This window comes from Cariama cristata, unplaced genomic scaffold, assembly GCF_000690535.1.
Source record: "Cariama cristata isolate BGI_N322 unplaced genomic scaffold, ASM69053v1 scaffold82, whole genome shotgun sequence".
In the NCBI taxonomy this organism is placed as follows: Eukaryota; Metazoa; Chordata; class Aves; order Cariamiformes; family Cariamidae; genus Cariama; species Cariama cristata.
Genome location: NW_009605279.1, coordinates 35,281 through 55,693, shown reverse-complemented (window position 1 = coordinate 55,693; position 20,413 = coordinate 35,281). Strand labels below are relative to the sequence as shown.

At 37.2% G+C, this 20,413-nt stretch overlaps 1 protein-coding gene across 1 annotated transcript in view; it reads right to left on the bottom strand.

Annotated features, from left to right (window-relative positions):
* Window positions 1-17,742, bottom strand: part of LOC104158265 (LIM domain and actin-binding protein 1-like) — a gene marked incomplete at its 3' end in the record, with an annotated part of 44,952 nt that extends 27,210 nt beyond the window's left edge. The window contains exon 1 of the mRNA XM_009695870.1: window positions 17,386-17,742. Within this exon, the coding sequence (XP_009694172.1) occupies window positions 17,386-17,742 (357 nt within the window). The remainder of the gene's footprint in view (window positions 1-17,385) is intronic.
* Window positions 17,743-20,413: the final 2,671 nt, after the last annotated feature.

Here is a 20,413-nt window from a genome sequence, read left to right as displayed (position 1 = left end):
CCGCCCCCCCAAAGAGTACTGCTGCTACTGCTTATATGGAATTGAACTTGAAAAGTAATCTTGCATACAGTGGATAATTTTAACAGATAGGCCAGGAGGTACAATCAACACACTGGAAAACCTAAACATATCTAGATTTAAAGGTGGTATAGGGCATCTTAACGAGTATTGTGGGGTTTGTTGCCTTTTATTTATCAGGTTTACAGGAGATAATTGGTTTAAAACTAATTTGAATTACTCTCTAATTGCTTTTACAGTTAGCAGCATATTTTCCTTGGCTATTATGGAAAGTATTTTTGGAGGGTAATAGCAAGAGAAACATTTCTGGAGTGAAGAAAGTAGCTGTCTTTCTGCTCCATGACATTTCGTGTGCCCTTCCTCACTAGTCTGTCAGATACTTTCAGGTTGCACATCCCACTCATAAATGACAGGGTGGCACAGTGCCAGTAAGATAAGCTCTGTGACCAGGCTGGGTTACAGTGCAGGCATGACAGTGCAGGTGGGCAGCTGCTGCACAGGTAGGATAGAGAGCTTGGCCAGAACATAGGTATGCTGAGAGGAATGAGATACTTATGTGCCAAGGGTATCAGGATACAGCAGGTGGCTGAAATGAATAGGGTATTTTGTGTGGGAAGGGCTATGGCTTCAAACTGCTATTCCTTTTGTACCCTTTTCAGAATTGATTATCAGTTACAATTACAACCCAGTATTAATTATGATATTTTGCTTTAAAACAGCTGAAGAGCTGACCACTATGTCTGAAATCTGGTGCGGATAATCTGTGATGCAGAAATGGCTAAGCAGAGGAGAAGTGAAAAAAATGCAGCTGTGCATGTTGTTAGATCAGCCTGAACATGTCTGTCTCCGACTTCTCCAGTTCTGCAAACAGCCAGTACTGGCATAAATGAGAGCAGCCTCAGGATCATACTGCCACAGCATTGTGTGTGCTTTCAGTGGTCAACACCAGAGAATCACTTTAATGATACTCTAATTTCTATAGTATTAGAACAAAACAGAAAACTCAAAATATACTGTGTTTTCAACTACTGTTGGCATCTTTGAGAACAAACTCATCTAGTGGTTTTTTTTTTTTAAATTCCTACTACATTATTCTGTAGTTACTAGTAAGAGCTAAAAAACTTCAGAATTTACTGTTTCTTATTCTTATTCTTGCAAGCTAGGGACCAATATAAATTTGATTTGCATTTTTCTTAACTCGATTAATTTTATGAACTTGTAGCATATTTCTATAATGTTTTTTCACATTTTCATCTCTGCAGTAGCAACTCCATTACCTATAAAATTTATGTAAGTAGTATTTTGGACATTTAATGGGATTTAAAAAAAAATTAATGTATTTTTGGACCATTTTTAATATCAGTTACAGGAATATTGGCCCTAGTTAAAAGATTTTCATGTAAATTCTTTTATGGACAGACTTCTGAGATCTTAGCCACTATGGCAGAGGGTATTTTCATTCAGCTTATTTTCCTGTGTTCAGAAAAGCATATGTGTCAAATAAAACTGGAAATCTGGGATAATACTTACAAATTGCTTAGACATAAAGTATTACCATTTGTCTTTAGTGTTTGATTTTTCCACCTGCAAACTTGTCTAAATCTCAGGTTTGGTTTTGTAATAAGCATTATTCCCATTTTTCAAGACTGCAGTGGGCTTTTTATTCAGTATTTTTGTAATGTGGAGATTTCAGTAAACAATGTCAATTACTAATTCTAGGAATACTTTTTTCAGTTTTATGCCATGATATTAATTTGTCATCCTAGTCCCGTGAAGCACTTTGTTATAGGTGGCTGAATGCAATTTACTGTAGCTTCATATTAAGTAGTTTGAGATTGGTGTTTATTGTTCCAAATCTCTTTGTTAATTTGTCTTTTGATTTCTATATACTGCTGCCTGTAATAATGTACCCAAAAAACCCCCGTATATTTTCCTCTATAATTACAGAGACATTTTAGGGGACTGCTAATATATTTGTCTGCAAAATATACATACACTGTAGTGGATCTGTAATTTTAAATACATTAATTCTCTTTTAGTTGTTTCTAATTAAGTTCTCTGTATTTTCATAGCTAATTTTAGCTTTTACCACAGTGTTCCATAGTAATTTATAGAATATGGTCTCTGTGAGGATGGTGCCGTTCTGATATACAGTGATGATGGTCTAAGGCAGAGCAGCTGCATGCTTAGCGCTGTGCAGAACTTTTTGTTCTAAACAAACTAGTTCTATGACCATGTGCATTCTTTTCCATTCCTCCCTTTCACTATCGCAGTGCCCCCCACATGACAGTCTCCAGCTGCCCTAGCCCCATTTTGCAAACAGCACCCCTGTCTTAGTGGGGCTTCTGAGGGATGATTTTCTTGCACTATTGCTCCATCTGAAGTGCTAGAGCTCAGATTTATTCTCAGAAAATGATATTTCCTACTGTGAAAAGTTATTGGAAGGTGTTATGATTACCATAAACTCCTTTTAATTGGGATTTGCATACTGTTTTATTGGGGTATCTACTCAGATAACCTAATGACAGTGAATGGCAAAGACATCTGCTTCATAAGGATAGCATAATAAATGCCACTTATCGAAAAAGCACCGAGGTAGTGCCAAGAAGTGCTTAATTAGATGCTAATATATGCAAGTCTCACAAAAGTTGCCAAATTAAAACTAAAATAATTTTTTTTCTTTCTGATTTATGCAAGGTTCAATTCATGTCAAGCTTTTGTAACTATGTGTGTGTTCTTGGTGGGAGCAGGTATTCAGTTAGGACATAGACTGTTGTGTGAGCACCCTGTTTAACAGCATTTATTCCGTTTTTGGTTGGACAAAATTTGTTGAAATCTAAGTAACTTTCTATCATGTAATTACTTCAGTTTTATGTACTGGCTCTGATATTATATTCTATTTTTGAATGGGCTTTTGGAAACAGGTTACATGAGAAGCTATTTTTATGTTCTAATCTCATCCTCTAGACATGATGAAAAGAATAAAGCACTGGAGTGCCAAATCTCAAGGAATATGCAGTCATTACATTTAGAAATGCCAACGATAAAGATTCCGATTTCAGTGGCCTGCTGAGTGACTATGCTTCATTTAGATAGTGGATTTTCCACTTGCTATCCAGTCCTGCACTAATCTAAAAGTCAGTAAGCCAGAACACATAAAGTTTTAAATAGAGGAAAACTGTTTACCAAATTACTACTACCTTTTCTGCATACATTGAACTACCTTGGATTGGAAGAGGAATTCGCAGTGAGTATATTAAATAGATTGCCAAAAGCTGCTATTAATGTTCAAAGTATGTAATTTTTTTTAAAGGACATCTTTAAGTATATTCAAAAAATGCATTCATCCCCATCTCGTCATGTCTTAACTACTTTTTTTTACATGTGCTACCTAAAGGAAAGCTAGCTACCACCTAACTTTCATTTTGTATATGGTCTCCACTAAAAGAATGCACATGTAAGAAATGTCGAAGAGGGGTAGAAGGAATAGGCCTAAAGAGAAAGGGTAAAAGCATAAGTTGAAAGGAAAATAATAAATCTATGAATGGGTGATGAGGTAGGAAGCAAGTGGAGCAGTAGGATAAGTGTTCAGAAATCAAATCTGTTGCTTTAAAAGTAGTTACATAAAATCTTGATCCATCAGTGCATTTTATTGTCATTGTAACTTTAAATACTTGAAGGTTGTTATTCAAATAATTGTTCTCAATAGCAATTCAAGTTATACTTAATGTCTAAATGCTTTGCTGGACTGGCCCCTAACATTTACTATTGCCTACAAAAAGCTGGCATCTCAAATTCGAATTCAAAACAAGAGACTGCTTTGCTGGAGAGTACACAGGAATGATTTGAGGCTAACTCTAGTGCTGAACGAGCTGATAATATCTCCTGTGAATCACGCAATCTCAGTAAAATATAAAAAAAGAAAAGATAAAGGAACATAGTCCTGGCCTGCCTGGAAAAAGCCTTTGGAAATGCCAGCATGAGACAAGTCTGTTTCTGATATATTTCTCATTTGTAATTAAAAATATGATGGACATCCATTCTTGTGCAATATAGAAGCAGGGAGTGCATGGAATCTTGTCTACCATCTGCTGGAATGCTCATGGCATTATTAAGATTGACAAAAAAAACCCTAAAGTGACTATTACAGAAGAGTCCTAATAGCACCTGCTGCATAAACTCTATGAAGCCAGTCAGTAAACTGTTGAGACAAAGCCATGATTCTCGGTTGATTCTCTGCATTGCACCACTTCACTAACACAGAATTTCTCAAGAGGCTTTAAAAAAACCCGTATGGCTGCCTGGAACCGGCTCATTCATTTTAACCCAGACCAGCTCCAGAGATGCTTATCCTTTTTAGCTGTTACAGACAGTTTTAAAATAAGTCAGTATTATCATTTGGAGCAAGGGTATAAAATAACTTTGCTGTATACATGGAACAGAGGCCCCGAAAAGAGATTCTTGCCCACCTGAGGAAAAAGAAGATCTATTTGCAGAATTGCCATCTGTGCTGGTTTTGTCTGGGATAGAGTTAATTCTCTTCACAGTAGCTAGTATAGGGCTGTGTTTTGGATTTGTGCTGAAAACAGCATTGATAATTCAAGGATATTTTTGTCATTGCTGAGCAGTGCTTACACAGAGTCAAGGCCTTTTCTGCTTCTCACCCCACCCCACCAGTGAGTGGGCTGGGGGTGCACAAGAAGTTGGGAGGGGACACAGCTGGGACAGCTGACCGCAACTGACCCAAGGGATATCCCACACCATGTGACATCATGCTCAGCACATAAAGCTGGGGGAAGAAGGAAAGGGGGGATGTTGGGAGCGATGGTGTTTGTCTTCCTAAGTAACTGTTACTCATGATGGAGACCCGCTTTCCTGGAGATGGTTGAACACCTGCCTGCCGATGGGATGCAGTGAATTAATTTCTTGTTTTGCTTTGCTTGCGCACTTACGGCTTTTGCTTTACCTATCAAACTGTCTTTATCTCAACCCATGAGTTTTCTCACTTTTACTCTTCTGATTGTCTCCCCCATCCCACTGAGGAGGAGTGAGCAAGTGGCTGTGTGGTGCTTAGTTAGACCACGACACCATCTCAGAATGGGGTTCTACACTAAGAAAACACATAGAGGGGCTAACACCTGCCTCGAAATGCTTATAGATTTCAGTCTTAACTACCAAAACTCCTACTGATTTGCCATGTATCACCATAGGAAAATTGATACAGGGTCCCTTGTGTTACTACTTAAAAAGCAATGGCCTAATGCTTTGAGCTAAAAAGGGAAATTTTTTTAATAGTTAACAGCATTTGGCACACGTTAAATTATTGAGCTGTTCAGACTCTGTCCCATGGAAGGAATATCAGTTATGTGCAGCTTGTTGTATTATGTTGATTTGAAATACAACAGTTTTCACAGTATGATAATGAATATTTGTGCTAAATCGGGAACTGGACAATAGATTAAACAGACAACTAGAGGACATACAGTAGCTACAGAAACTGCGCTTCCTAAAATGATATTGTGCAATGGTCCATCTCTACTGGCATTTTTGGAGGACAAAATAGTTCTGTGTTTCTGAAGCACATAAGGAAACCGAGGCCACAGTTAAGTAATTTGACAGTGATCAAACATGTTTTATTGAGCTTTTTTCAAGCATGTGATACTATAGTGATTGAGTAACGTCATTTGAAGCAGGCCAGCTACGATATCTGTGAAAAACTAAATCAAGATAAAATTTATGAAAACTGCGAAATAAAAAACTTGGTAGAAGTAAATCTTACTACAGCTTTTTAAAGCAAATTGAAATAAAATCACATACAAATCAAACAATTTATACTAAGTTGGTACTAGAAGTCTATATAAATCACTGGCAATACATTACCAGTAAAACATGCAGAATAAGAAGTCCAGATCTGAGACAGCTGTGTTTAGTATGAAAAATACTAGAAAGAACAGCAACAAGACTGGAGAGAGTACAGGCAGCACAGCTTTGTAACCAGCATTAACAAGCTACAGTTTTCAGGCTTGGTTCAAGTCATGGAAACTGTTTTCTAAACCAGTGTGATTAGTAACCAAGAATAACGTCAGAGTTATTTTTCCAAAATCATGACCTGTGGCAGCATAAAATGCTATCTCACCACATAGGAGGCACAAATTAAGATTTGAAACATTGCAAAAATTAAACACAGTAGCTTTCCTCTTCTGTATCCCCTTGCATTTTTCACTTTTTTATTTACACATATATACCAAACATTTCAATCAAACATGATAGCTTGTCCTTTCTATTTATATAATAATTGCAAAGTAATTGGAAAAAAGTTTTACCACAACATTTAAAAAAACCCCACACTTTTGTAAATAATATTGCTCTGTTTTAGTACCATAAAGTTTTATTTAAAGCTTCCACAATAAACTTAGTACCCTCTTTGCATTGCAATTGTAAAAGGAACACAGCTGTATACTAAATTCCTGTGTCAGCTCTAAGTTTATACTTTTGTTCTTTATTATCTTTTTTTTCTCTTACAATGCATATTTAGGCATGTAATTTTATAACTCTTAGTGTTTTCACTCTTACAGTGGAAATTTAAGAACTGTTACTTTATCAGTGCTACTGTTAATTGCAGGCATGGGACTGGAAAAAAAATTGTTTTTATTTGGGGTTTCATGAGAGCATGTGTGGGCTTGGGTTTTTTTTTTGTTTGTTTGTTTCTCATAAATTCACTGAGAATATATGCTTTTCTTTGCACACTCTTGCTGAAATTTGCTTAGATTCAGAGGCATATCAGTTTAGACCGCCTAACGTTCTTAAAATATCTCAGTGTGTGTCTTTGCCTTTAAGCAAAACAAAATAATGATTTTGAAAGTGTTGTTTTCTAACATGATCATTTGGTGTCTAGTATTGCTGCAGACATTTACATTCTTTCTGTTGTCATTTTCCACAGTCATTTGCTATTTCATGATTTTTGTAATTATTTTAAATTGCTGGAAGTTATTAGAAGTATGTTGTGGTGTGAAACAGAAAACAAAACTAACAAAGCAGAAACCAAAGCACTAACAGAGTGGGGAAGCACATGACTGACTTTTACAAAATGACTAATATTTCTAGGTCTTAGTGGGCATTGTATTTTAGCTGTACATTCTCGCATACACCAATTTTCTCCCTTGACCCTCCACTTTGTTTCCTTCCAAAATATTGCCTTGGCTTCTCAGATTTGATAATTTTCCAGTAATGCTGAGCATGCTAGATCCCAGAGTTCACTGATACCACTTTTAGAAGCAGGACAGAAGAAGCATTTTCCTTCAGTTGTTCAAGCAACTGAGGCAGATCCCTCTGTTGTAGTCAAGAGCAAAAAGAAAAATGCACAGGCTTAGTCTAACTAAAGACAATCTCTCCCTTAGTAAGAGCTCCAACTTGTTGACACATTTTAAAGTCTTAAATATGTTCATTTCCATTAAACATATACTAATTTAAAAACTTAAACATATGGTGTACTCTCTGATATTACTTCCAAAACTATAATAAGCAATATGTGTTCAAGTGCCCATAACTTTTCATTTATTTGGTAATAATACAGGGCACATGAAGAGAACCTTCTAAGTCGTTTTCTCTGCACATCACTCACATGCTGGGAGCTTTTGGTGAAGTCTGCAGCACTCCTGAATTTAAAATTCCTTGTAAACCTTTTCTCAGTCATCTAAATTAAGATTTACACCACTGCTTTTTTTTTTTTTTTAATACAATGCTTATATGGGCTCAACTAATTATCTTAAGCGAAAGCTTTTTTATCTAATATTCATTGTGTGTTTTTAAATTAGTTTTTGCCCCACAATATTACTATCTATAAAAGCTAGTAAAATTATGTATTATCAGGATTCCATATTTTTAAGAAATAGCATTTTCTTTCATCAGATACTGGGCTGATGTTTGAAAATTAGTAAGAAAAGAAAATGAAACAGATCTCCTACAATGGAATATTAACAATGAGCATATAAAGAGGGTATTATGTAAGAGATGTAGCTACAGAGAATTCAAGATGAGCTATAAATTATGGTAAATGATGGAGACTGTGAGACAGTGGGCATAACTAGGGAGATGCTCAAAACTAGTATTACTAGACCATTTTCATACCCATAGTCCAGAAATGATATTTATTATCTGTGACAGAACTTCTTATAAACAGCTTCAGAGAAAGACAATGCATAGGTTGAACACCTGGGTATACAAAGTTCATGAACTGCCTAATCCTGGGTAACATCTACTGTTCCAATCTTATTAATCAAGTCTTACAGTTGAAACAAATATACCATCACACCATGACAGAGGAGAGAAAAAAGAAGCAGGGTTAAAGTATGCCAGTTATTTTCATTTTTCTTTCCTGTTTGCTAAAAGCCTAGAGATTGCTCAGTTTTAAGATAATGTGCCATGTTGCTTTAAATCTAGGCAGCTAACATCCAAAAAAGGATTCCATCTTTACAGAACTTTTTTTGAAAGAGAAAACAGAGCAAAAAGACTACTTGACAAAAGGAAGAAGACACAGAGCTAAAGGAACACAAACAGAAGCACACATGAGAGATCTTGTTTGTGAAAAGGATCCCTGAAGGATGTCTTCCTTTAAGACAGCTGATGCAGTAAAGTGTATTAGCAGGTCATTTGTACCTTCTGTGCTATAATGACTCATGTTGGCATCTACCCATATACTGGTACTACCTGTGTCTTGGATGTATAAAGATGGAAGGTATCCTATGCTGTACTTCTCTCTGAAAACCCAGGAATTGTTCTGCTTTCACGAAGATTCAGAACAGTAGCATGAAACTCCTGAGTATGGTTATTTTGGACCCATTTACTTCAACCTCATGACAACAACTTCAGAAAACATGGTGAGTCCATTTCTCTGTCTACTAGATACTGTCAGAGAACAACAGAATTGTCAACAGTTTGTTCTCACAAATGTTATACAGGTTGGGAAGAAAGATAACAGGAATAGACATATTGGGGATTTTATTTTACATTTTGAATAGCCTGTTGAAATAGTGTGAGTATGTTTTGGTGCAGGTGCTTATTTGATTGTTAACTTGAAATTATTCATTTGACATATTACACATTGTACTCTGCAACAGCAGGTAATGTCTCTTTCAATCCTGTTTAATTTATGGATCTGCTCTCCCCTGCATACCACCACCTGTGGATTTCCCAGACTTTATGTCACAAGCTTATTTCCTTTCTAATCAACTTAACCCAGATGTTATGTTTCCCTCCAAGTGCTTTTTCCCCAAGCCATGCAGTGGACGTATTTACTTCCCATCTTTCCGTGTCACTTCCATGCTTCAAGAGTTGATTAAGATACTACAGGCTGGTAAATTGTTCCAAATACCAGCAGACAGAATGACGGTGAAAATGTTTTAAGATTTGTTGCTTTCTGCCACAAGTGACAAATACTTAAGAAGAAGTTACTTAGGATAAGAAGATTGTCTATACAACATTGCAAACTAAAATTAAACTAAATGTGGAGATGAAGTTAAAGAACATGTTATAAATGAAACACACTTTTCCAAACGTCATTTTCTGGCCAGTGACCATGGAAAGGAACTATGCCTTTCCAAGTGCTTTATGGTCAGTTTCCCACAGAGGTTATCAAGCTCTGATGCCGCTGGCTAATAGGTTGGAAACCATACAACAAAAATAGACTTGGGTAAAATGAAGTATTTACTGGCTTATATGTCTGGAAAGAGAAGAGGTAATTTTTTTGATGACCCAGAAAGCACAATTCTTCACGCTTAAGATCAAACTGTGCAAAACTCAATGGACATCACATACAACTTCTCTCTAAGTGAAAAGATTTTAACTTTATGGAGCTCTGCAGATTTTAAAATGTTAAAGATTATTTCTACAACAGCCAATTTCTGGGTCATTTCTAAGCGATCATATCTTCAAAGTAGAACCCTTTCATGACTTCTTTTTTGTGTGTGTGTGCACTTTTCCTAAGAAGCCCCAAGGGTAATTTTCCTCATTTCTGCATTCTCTTGGTGTGCTTCCTTAATAGCATGCAGTCAGATTAGATATAGCATCCACATATGGAAGGCAGAGCTTCTGTGCTTTTCTCTGCCTTCTGGAGACTTGAGCCAAAGACTAGTCAGTGTGCTATAATCCTGAACTTACAAGAAGGCAAGTTCTCTTAAATCAGGCCCTAGAGAAATACCAGATCTCCTGTCTGTTCAAAATAAAACGAACAGCTTAAAAATTGAAGTTAGTCAGGTTCTTTCACAATCTCATTTCTTCTTGTAACCACTGCAGCTTACAGTGCACTGTGAAAAAAAAAAACAACCACAAGACTCCCCTAAATCCTCAAAAAAATGCAAGGAGGGAGAGCAAAATAAGACAACGTTGTATATCTTTCTATACAACTTAGTGTTCTTTCATTGGTGCCATTTTCAATATTGCATATAGAAACATATATAGACACTTCTATTCTATTATTACAAATACCCTTTTATTACAGTATTAGCACTTTGAAAGAAAAACCCAACCTGATGCTTTTAATTCTTTCAGCTTTCCTGAAGTGAATGAGATTCTCCTCCATTTATTCCATTTCCAAATTACAGGCTCAGTTGTAGAACTTCAGTTAGCACAAAATAAAATAATATTTCTCTTTAACTTCACTGGTCTTTAGTGAAAGAACTACAGGCAAAACGATGTCATATCTGCAGTGAGACAGGTAGAAGTCCTGAAAATATCTCAAAAACTGTCAGAAGCTCTGTATTAATAAAAAGTCTTTCTGGCTGTGCACATTTCTCACTTTCTAGACTTCTACAATACCTGGTAAACTGCTGTGTATATATGTAACTTTTTAGGGATATCTGTTACCATGTAATGATGGAAGTATGGTTGTGTTCAGCAACATAAAAAAAATCTGGACTTAATCTTGTAGTCAAAATGTGCTATGTGTTTTTTAAATGCTTCTGTTTAAAAGCTTCCCTGTTCCAGAAAGAACTTTCAGATTTTTAGACTGCCTTCCTAGGAAAGTCAGTCATCCTGGGAAGTAGTGTTTGATGCAGTGTCAAAATAATTTTTTCTGTTACCTAACTGTACTCCACAAAAGACTCATCGTAACAGCTGAAAAGTGCCTCTTTAAGTTAAAAATACAACAGCCAAAAAACCAGGTAAGAAGTCTTTTTAAGAGTGGGGCAGAAAGAACGTAGGGAGTAGAGCCAGACAATAATCAGACAGAAATGAGACCTACACCTGAAATCATTGCAATTTGTTGAGGATGAGTGATCCTAAAAGTAAGCCACCCTCATCCGCAGCACATGATACATGATCAATCTTCATGGATTCTGAATAAGCAGTAAGCAACAAGAATGTTGTGAAGCAAAAAACTTATTAAATCTCAGCACAAAGGAGTCTTCCTTTGGATAGTTTAGTTGAGGGCATATGACTATAGTCCATCCCATCCTGTTCCTTATAAAAATGCAGCCTGCTCAAGAGTACTTTATATGTAAATGAGATTAAACCCAAATTTAATTTCTAAAAAGGAACTGGTGACACACAAGTATCAATTTTCCAACTGATCTGTCCTACTTTTTTTCTAGCAAGCTTCCTCGTTGCCATAGCTCAAACACTAACATCTCTCACTGTGAGGAAAAGTGGATGATTCTACCCTTTTAAAGTGAGATCCTATTACAGATTGTTTCCTCTGCTGTCCGCACCTCCAAATAAAGCACAAAAAATGGTAGAGCTGAATCGAGGGCAGAAGAATAAAAGAGTTCTTGAGGCTCTGTTAAAGGAAAATACTATAACTTGTTATATGGAAAACATTCAAATACTTGGCCTAAGCATATTTACTTAATAATTAGGCAGCTAGCGAAACTAGTGTCATGGGCCACTAGAGAAACTAGTTAATAGGGGCATGTTGGAGAAGGTGGTCTGAAATGCTGAGCTGTCTAAGTGTGAATCATTTGTGCTGATTTCAAATCCAATCGTGCATAACACCTTGAGGAAGGCAGGTGCCCTCTCCAGAAAATAGTTAATTCTGCGTGTATGTACAATGAAAATACAATGGTGTAACTAACAGAGAAAACAGCTCAGAAAAACTGAAGAACTACAGGTGATACACTGGTATGGAATGTAAATCATTGCCAATTCACTGATTAAACAGGAAGGAACAGCAGTACTTTATAGAAGATATATATATGTGTATATATACACACATATGTGTATATATGTGTACACACTATACTGCAATAGTTCGTATTTACTTCCCATCTTTCCGTGTCACTTCCATGCTTCAAGAGTTGATAAAGATAAAATGAAAGCTCCATTCCCACCACTGGAACAGCTGCTTTCCGTGGCGTAAAACATTGTAGAATCAGTGAGAACTCTGTCAACACGTGCAGTTTCTAGAAAAGCAAAAATTTAATACATCTTCTAAACTCTGAAAAGCCAATCCAGTTCAGAGGTGAGTTAAATAATAACAACCAAAGTGGGAGGAGGATTGTTTTTTCAGATCATTTGTAAGGTACATGTGAAGACTCGATACATTTACTGAGAAAGTAAAAGCATAGAAGAAAGTGCTCCTTTAAGGAAAAAAAAAAAAAACAAAACAATGTGAATTTTTACCAAAAACCTGTTCTTCATGATCTACAGTTCAAGTCCCATAGACAACGTGGCCTTTCCTTGTTGTGAAATCTTTTGTAATTGAAAAGTGTTCATGAAAACAAAGGGGACGAATGCATTGTGTTACAAAAAGAATGAGCTAAGAAAGAGATGAAGCCAAAATCCAGACAGCTGACCATACAGCACTCCCTTTAATATCAAGCTCTTCAGCAAGGGTAATCGTTTGGCCATCCCATTCACTCCTCACTATTTGCTTTCATTCATCCATAGCAAAAATACAAATGATGCAAGTGCTAACAGGGTACAAAACTGACCTACAGTTGTTGTGGGGTTTCTGTTCTTTTCTGCATTGTGTGGCTTTGCTAAGTTAATATAAATGTTTCTGAGAGTGTTAAGGGAAAAAAGATGCTGCTTGTTTAAACAATTTTAATGAAGGTCTAACCTTTTACATTAAACATCTGTTCCCTTCATTTACTTTCTGGCAGCAGTTCATATGTTTTTTGCAAAGGACACAGTTTAATGAACATGTACCAGATTATTCAAATGAATGGTTTTAATGAGTTCTTTGAATAGGTTTCTCTAAAAAGTAAGCATGAAATTACTTTCTCAGTTGGGATGCTTTAACATAATTTAAGAAAAACATACATAATCCCTTTCCAGCAGACACAGGCCTTAGTTGCTTTAACATTCCAATGCCTTTGAGTGCTAATAAACTAAAGTAGTTGTTTCATAGGAGTGATAAGTCAGTACAGTAAATTGATGTTTTAATATATTATTACTTCCTAAGAAACATTTTTTTCCTATAGGAAAGGGGAAAATAGTTTTCATTTTATCGGAATAGGACATCAGTCTGTTTCTAAATAATGGAAAGATATGGACAGGCCCGATACTACAGGCTTTCATTAAAAGGCTCCAGCAACAGACTTAATAATTAACTTATTAATACTCCTAAGAAGGAAATACATCCAAGTATCACTTGGATAAACTCAGGCAAAAGTAATTTGACTTTACCAAGTGATTTAACTTCAAAATGATTAAACTTAGTCCCTGACTTTATTTACTCTTTTTTTGTATTCCCTTATTGCAATATGAAGCGTTAATTTCATTCAAATATTTAGGATTGGGCACAGTTCACCATGTAGCCACCAGGAAGAAAAATATGCCAAAAGTCTAAATACATTTGCAGCTGCCTATAATAATGTCTGTCACTTTTGAACCAGCAGAGGGTTCTTTATATGATTGATATAACTGTTCAGAAGCCACTTCATGGTTTAACATTATTTAACTGCCCTGATTTTTCTCTGTTGATTTTGTACATATACAAATAACAGCACTGCAATGGAAATGCAACCTGAATGAGAGGTTTTAGAATTTTTAATCAGCAGTATTTTGCCTTCTTAGAATAAAATCTTCTTCCTGTGGAATAATGCAATAAGATGGGCCTTGGTCTTGGAAGTCTGATTAGTCAAGAGATAGTCCATTTAAGCAGGGTTGTAACAGTTTGCAGTCTTTTTCTGAGCATAAGACTGAGCCTCAAAAGACATTTTGTTTAAATTTTAAAAATTCCACTGTGATTTCTATGGCTTTGACTTAGTTTTACATACAGTCATTTCTAACTTTGTTCTAACCTCCTCTTTCACTTCTGGGTGAAACCACCACAGAAATGCAAGGAAAATGCAGAGGCTCATTCCCCATCTTTCACTCCTCCTGCCCGTGGAAATGTACTATGGCTGAAAGACATTGAATCTTAAGCAATCAGTTTGCTACCTTTGCATAACCTTGCATTATATTGTGATATACATATTTTCTTGTATCACTGATTACTTGATAGAACTATAGTCAAAATGTATCTTCTGAAGGCATATTAAATTGCTATTGTTTTTCATGACAAGTATCTTATCTCATGGTGTAATTCTTAACTACTGAAATACTTAACATTCATTAATATTAATAAATGCCTTTGTCACCTCTAACATCTAGGGTCTTTATCATTAATCAGATACACATCAAATGCTAATATGCATCTTTAAATACCTTCAGTGTATGAATTTAAAATATGATACAAAGTCCAGGCTTTATACATGCAAAGCCTGAGATTGCTGTGGATCATACTTATCTGACATGGTTTTATTTTTTTGTAGTTATTCACTGTTATCAGTGGCAGAATCAGTAATATCTACATCTTCTTTGTGCCATTAGATCTTGGACATAGATGTTGATGCCATTGTTAGCATAAGTATCAGTTTGGTTCCAGCTTTTCATATTACTGAAATAATCTGTCCTTTCACAGAACTCCTATGCCTACGGACTTCACACATTTTTTTGGAACCTGGTCAGTCCTGCTTTTGGTCTGGTTGCCAAGATTTGTGAGTGAATGACCTGATTGTAAGTATCCATACTTCTTCAGCATCAAAACCTCTTGGTATGAATGCCTACATTTTTTGCAGACTCACTTTCAAATTTTTCTTTTTAGGTAAAAATATTGAAGTAATGCTTACATTGTAGAAGTCTTCTATGATGCAGATTCCATTTTTCGCAAGCCTCAAGATGTTTTACAGTGCTGGGGAAATAAATCCTCAAAGGCAATACAAATCTTATTTCCTGAGGCAGCTACCTGAACAGGATAACAGAATTCAAGCTTTTCCACTTGAATTCTGTAAAAAAGGGCCTCTTCCTCACAGTTTTCCACCCCTTGTCACTTCCGAGTTTATAAGCACCACCTGCTTTTCAATGTTATTTGCAAGATACTGATCTTAACAGTTGCAGTTCTTGCATGAGTTTCAGTGACTTAACAAGAAGGCATCCTCTGTAGAGAATACACCTCTTTTTTAACTTCTGACTGGCCAGAGAAAAACATTGATTTTTAACTAGAGCTCTAATTAAATACATTTCACGTGCAGCACTGCTGGCAAAAAAATTACAAGGAAGAGGAAAGTAACACATCCTTGACTTTTCCACCCACCTCCCACTCTTTTTACTGAGCCTTTGCTTACTTTTCATATCAGAAATTATAAATTTTCACTTGTAGGAACACCTAGCAAAAAGAGATGTACTTGGAAATAATTTTTATGAAGTATATCAGTGAAATAGTACTACTAATGCTCAGATACTAAGCTGCACATGAATTCAAAGCATTTGCAGGTAGAGTAGTAGCAAATTTTGCAAAGAAACCCTAACAAAGTTATATTTAATTGGTGTAACAACAGTTCTGAGACTGGAAGCAAGGAGTTCTTCTACTTTCTTGGTAATTATTGTTTAAATAAAGGTCTGCAATCCTGTCAAGTGAAAATGCCATTTAAGTCCAAAAAATTATTCTCACTCAGTAAGAAGCACTTCATATCAATAACATTAAAAAAGAACCAATTTGGTCCTACAAGAATGATCATGTCTGTAATACTGTATGTACTGCTTCATAGGAAAATAAGTTTATTTTGCTATTATTAAAAACCAACTAAGATCAACCAAAAAGGTCTCCACCTTAAAATCATTTGAGTATGCCACTTAGCAGCAGTCTATGACTATTTTATATGGTCTTTAAAGTGCTCAATAATCCCATAATGTTTTAACCTTTATTTTATTAGTAGCTGCTACTTTTTGTGTTATGTGTGTAGAGCCAATGAAAAGATTTTTCATGAATCACATGAATTTTTATTTTATTGTTCACATAAAAAAGCTTTCTAATATCTTTTAATAGCAGAATTTTGTGTGTGAATTATATCACAGTTGGCATGCATTACTCTAGTTTCTGGACCAGAAAACCATGTTTAAATCACTCTGGGCATTAAAGTTAAATGGGTAAATGACTGACTACATGGACTGGCGCGGTTATCCTGCAGCAAGTTAGAAGGTGGTAGAACACAGAGTTGTGACATCAAGTTTTAGTGTATCTTTGATTGAGAAGTGGGGTAAAAATTATTCAAAGGGGATTTTTTATTTATTTATGTGTTGGGTTTTTTTTAACCTGATAACTGAACAAGAAGTGAGGAATTACAACGTGGAAGGTATAAAATATTCCATCAGCAACAAAAACCTGCAGGGACATTTTAGTTTTCATGCAGAAGAGGTAAAGCGTGGTGAAAGACTTTTTAGCCACAAAAATGGATGGAGTTACCCTAATTAAGATTACTGATAACCTTTTTGATATCCTGTACTTCGCTGAAGCATTTTTTAAGCTTCAAAAAATCCTAGCTTCTCCCCAGGTAGTTCAAAGAAATCACAGACATTTCTCAGACAAAGATCTGGTGACAAATAAAGGTTGCAATTTGTTCAGGCCTGTCATGTTATGCCAGTGAAAGCCAATGGGTGAAGTGACAGCAGGTTTCTCAGTTGAAAGGGAGTCAATAATGTTCTACAAATAAGAAGCACTTGCTTCAGAAAGTTTTAGAGTGTTTGTAAATAGTTTCATTTGGGAATTTTTCTCTCAGGCCCTAATATCTTGTTTTTCTCCCCCCTCCCCCCCCAAAAAAGCACCAACCAAGCCCAATTGCACACTAACTAACCTGACAGATTGGCACATAGCACCAGTAAGCAACCATTAAAATGATCCAGACCAATAACATCATGGAATAAGGAAATCTATAGAACACTTAGTAACATAGCAATCCAGATTGTCCACAGGACATCCACAGGAGCTGTGGCTGGTGCTGCCCATCGCTGGCAGGGCACAGGAGGGGGGCAGTGTGAGGCTGAGGAAACCGCCCTGCAGCCCTGGGGCCCATCTCCATTCCCTCATGGTGTCCGCCCAGCCCGGGCACTTACCTTCTTGCCGCCCAGGGCCTCGAAGTGGCTCCGCAGCTCCTCCACGGTGAAAGGGAAGTGCTCAATCTGCTGAGGGCCACCTAGGATCTCCTCCTTGAACACATCTGCCCTCCTGCTGTCTGCTGGCACTTTCTGCACAGTGCTGCTGTAGCTGATCTTTTCCGGCACCAGGGACCGTGAGGCTGGTGAGCACCGGAGCATCGGGCCAGGTCTCGTAGCATTGGCGGACTCCCATCTCTGCTTGAGGAGCTCCACAGAACCCTTCTGCAGGGGCAAGTCTGCCAGCTCCAGCATGCCCTGCCAATGCAACATGTACCTGGGGTCAGAGAGAAGCGGCACTGTGCTGGCAGAGGCCATTGCAAGGCACCTTCAGGGCCCTTGCAGGTCGCAGGACAGGCCAGGGTACAGGCTGGTGCCTGGGACAGAAACCACTTCCCAATGGAAAGTGAGATCCAGTAAGACCAGATCCAGTAAGAATCAGTTAAAGGGTTCAGTGTGTTCATACAGCAGGCATATGTTAATTAAAGAGTGAATTAAGGATGGTGTTCAGATATTTTATTCTTAAGCTTGCCAGCAGAATTGCTGTCTGTCATGAATGGAAAAGCAGCAAGCACACAATTAGGGAGAATTTCAAACAAAGTGGGGCTAATGAATGAGCGCCTGGTAATCAGTGTGTGCTGTACTGAAAGGTGTTGTGACAGGTGAATGCTGATTTCTTTTAGATTTGATACAGCTGTCAGCATTGTAGAATAAGACACAGCATTTTAATGCAGCCAGCAGACAGAAAGGCTACTGTATTAGCTGTGAGAGTATTTGGATAGTCTGGAAACACATCCCAGTACAGTGCTCCTAATTGCACCGTAACTCTTCTGGCAGGTAAATTACTAAGTGTTGATATCAAATCTTTCTGATCAGTTGACTGTTTTCTCACAAAGGCTTATTCCATCTTTCTTACATTACAATTGGGAAGGAAAATTGCCATTCTATCATTTTGCACCAGTTGCTGAAATCTGCTACCCGTTTCCTGAAATCAGCTTCTCAAGAGGTTTGATTTGAAGGTTTTTCTGCCCTGTAGCACATTTAAATTTTCATCTCTCATTCAAAATGAGTTTGAGTAGAAAGAACATGCATTTAAAACAGTAAAGAAAAATAAATAACAGGAACTGAGACAGCTACTAGCTAAAATCTCAATTCATTAGCTCCTCCTTTCTTGGCAAGAGAGTGTTTTATGTGCTTAACTGTCCTTTAATATGCTTATATTTGATTGAGCTTAAATCTGCAACTTTGGGAGTTCGGCTTGTGGGTTTTTTGAGTCAATTTTTTACCAGATTTAGTGTAGTCTGTAATATTTTGCTTAGGAGGAGGAAAAAACAGGAGAAGCACTGGGTATTTGATGCACTTCAAGAATATTTTTAAAAGGAAACTTTAGGTCTACCTTCCTTGAACAAAACAGGAAATAGTTTCTTGGCTCACAGCTTTGACTTTCTTTCCAGACAGAAATTGGCCCAAGACTTGTATCTCCTTTAGCTTTTCGGCAGTACTAGGTTGTACTATGGCTAATGTCCTGCCACTTCCCCTTGACTGATGCAAGCTGTCTCCCCTGCTCTCCCCTTCCTGCAAGCAAGAGAGTAACACCCTTCCTTCCCCTACAACATGTACTTGCTGTTCTAAGCTGTCTGATTCCTTAAAAGATCCTAAATGGGTGCTGTGGATTAACCCCAACCAGCAACCAAGTACCATGCAGCCACTCATTCCCTCCTCCCCCTCACCCTGGTGGGATAGGGAGGAGAATCAGAAAAAGGTAAGACCCATGGGTTGAGATAGGAACAGTTTAATAATTGAAATAAAGTAAAATATAATAATTGTAATGAAAAGGGAGATAACAAAGAGAGAGAGGAGTAAAACCCAAGAAAACCAAGTGATGCATACTACAGTTGTTCCCCCACCTGCTGACAGATCCCTAGCCCATCCGCCAGCAGTGACTGGCCCCCTCCTGGCCAACTCCCCTCAGTTTATATTCTGGGCATGATGTTCTATGGTATGGAATATTCCTTTGGCTAGGTCAGTTCACCTGTCCTGGCTGTGCCCCATCCCAACTTCTTGTGCACCTCCTTGTTGGCAAAGCATGGGAAAGAAATTCTTGACTTAGGGTAAGCAATATTCAGCAACAGCTAAAACATCAGTTTGTTATCAACATTATTCTCATCCTAAATCCAAAAAACATAGCACTCTACTAGCTACTAGGAAGAAAATTAATTCTATCCCAGCTGAAACCAGGACAATGGGTCAGACTTTTAACTCAAAATGAAGAACAGCTGTTAAATTCACCAGTTGCGAGAATGTTCAACCTGACTCATAGCTGTATGTTAGAAGTAGTCCTGATTTACGCTGCATCTAAGGATTTATTTTAGACTGTGAAGCAGGCTTTCCCTAAGTCAGGTGAGTGTGTTTATGCAATATTCATATTCTCCTATGTTTTGCTTCATTGGTAGTGGGTCCTTTTGTTGGTTTCAGTGGTTTTCTGGGTAGGTGTTATGCCGTCATTCAAAAACGGTCTGGAGTTCACCTCCTCCTCCCTCGCAGCTCTCAAAACAGATTTAACTAAGAATGGTAGCTTCTTTTACCCTCGTCTAGTGTGAGACCTATGACTGCTAGATGACAGGTAAAACAAACATATTTGCTTTGTTCGCATGAATGAATTGACTCGTATGAGATGAAATTGTGTGGAGATTCAATGGTTTATAAAGTTGGTCATTTGCTGCACTTTGGCTGCCCCCCCGAAAGATTTCATTGTAAAATCTGCTTTTGTGTCAGGAATAAATTTGAATGTAGGCCTAAACCTGACTTTAAGCCACTTCCTAAAGTTGTATTTTAATGAAAGTCTCTCTCTGAAACTTGGGGGGGAAAAAAAACCAAAAACCAAACCAACAAAACACCCCAAAACCAGAATCTGGTGTGTCCTAGAGGTCATTTCAAATTTTCACATTTTATTACTGCTATCTCTAAAACTGGTCTCTGATCTTCTAAT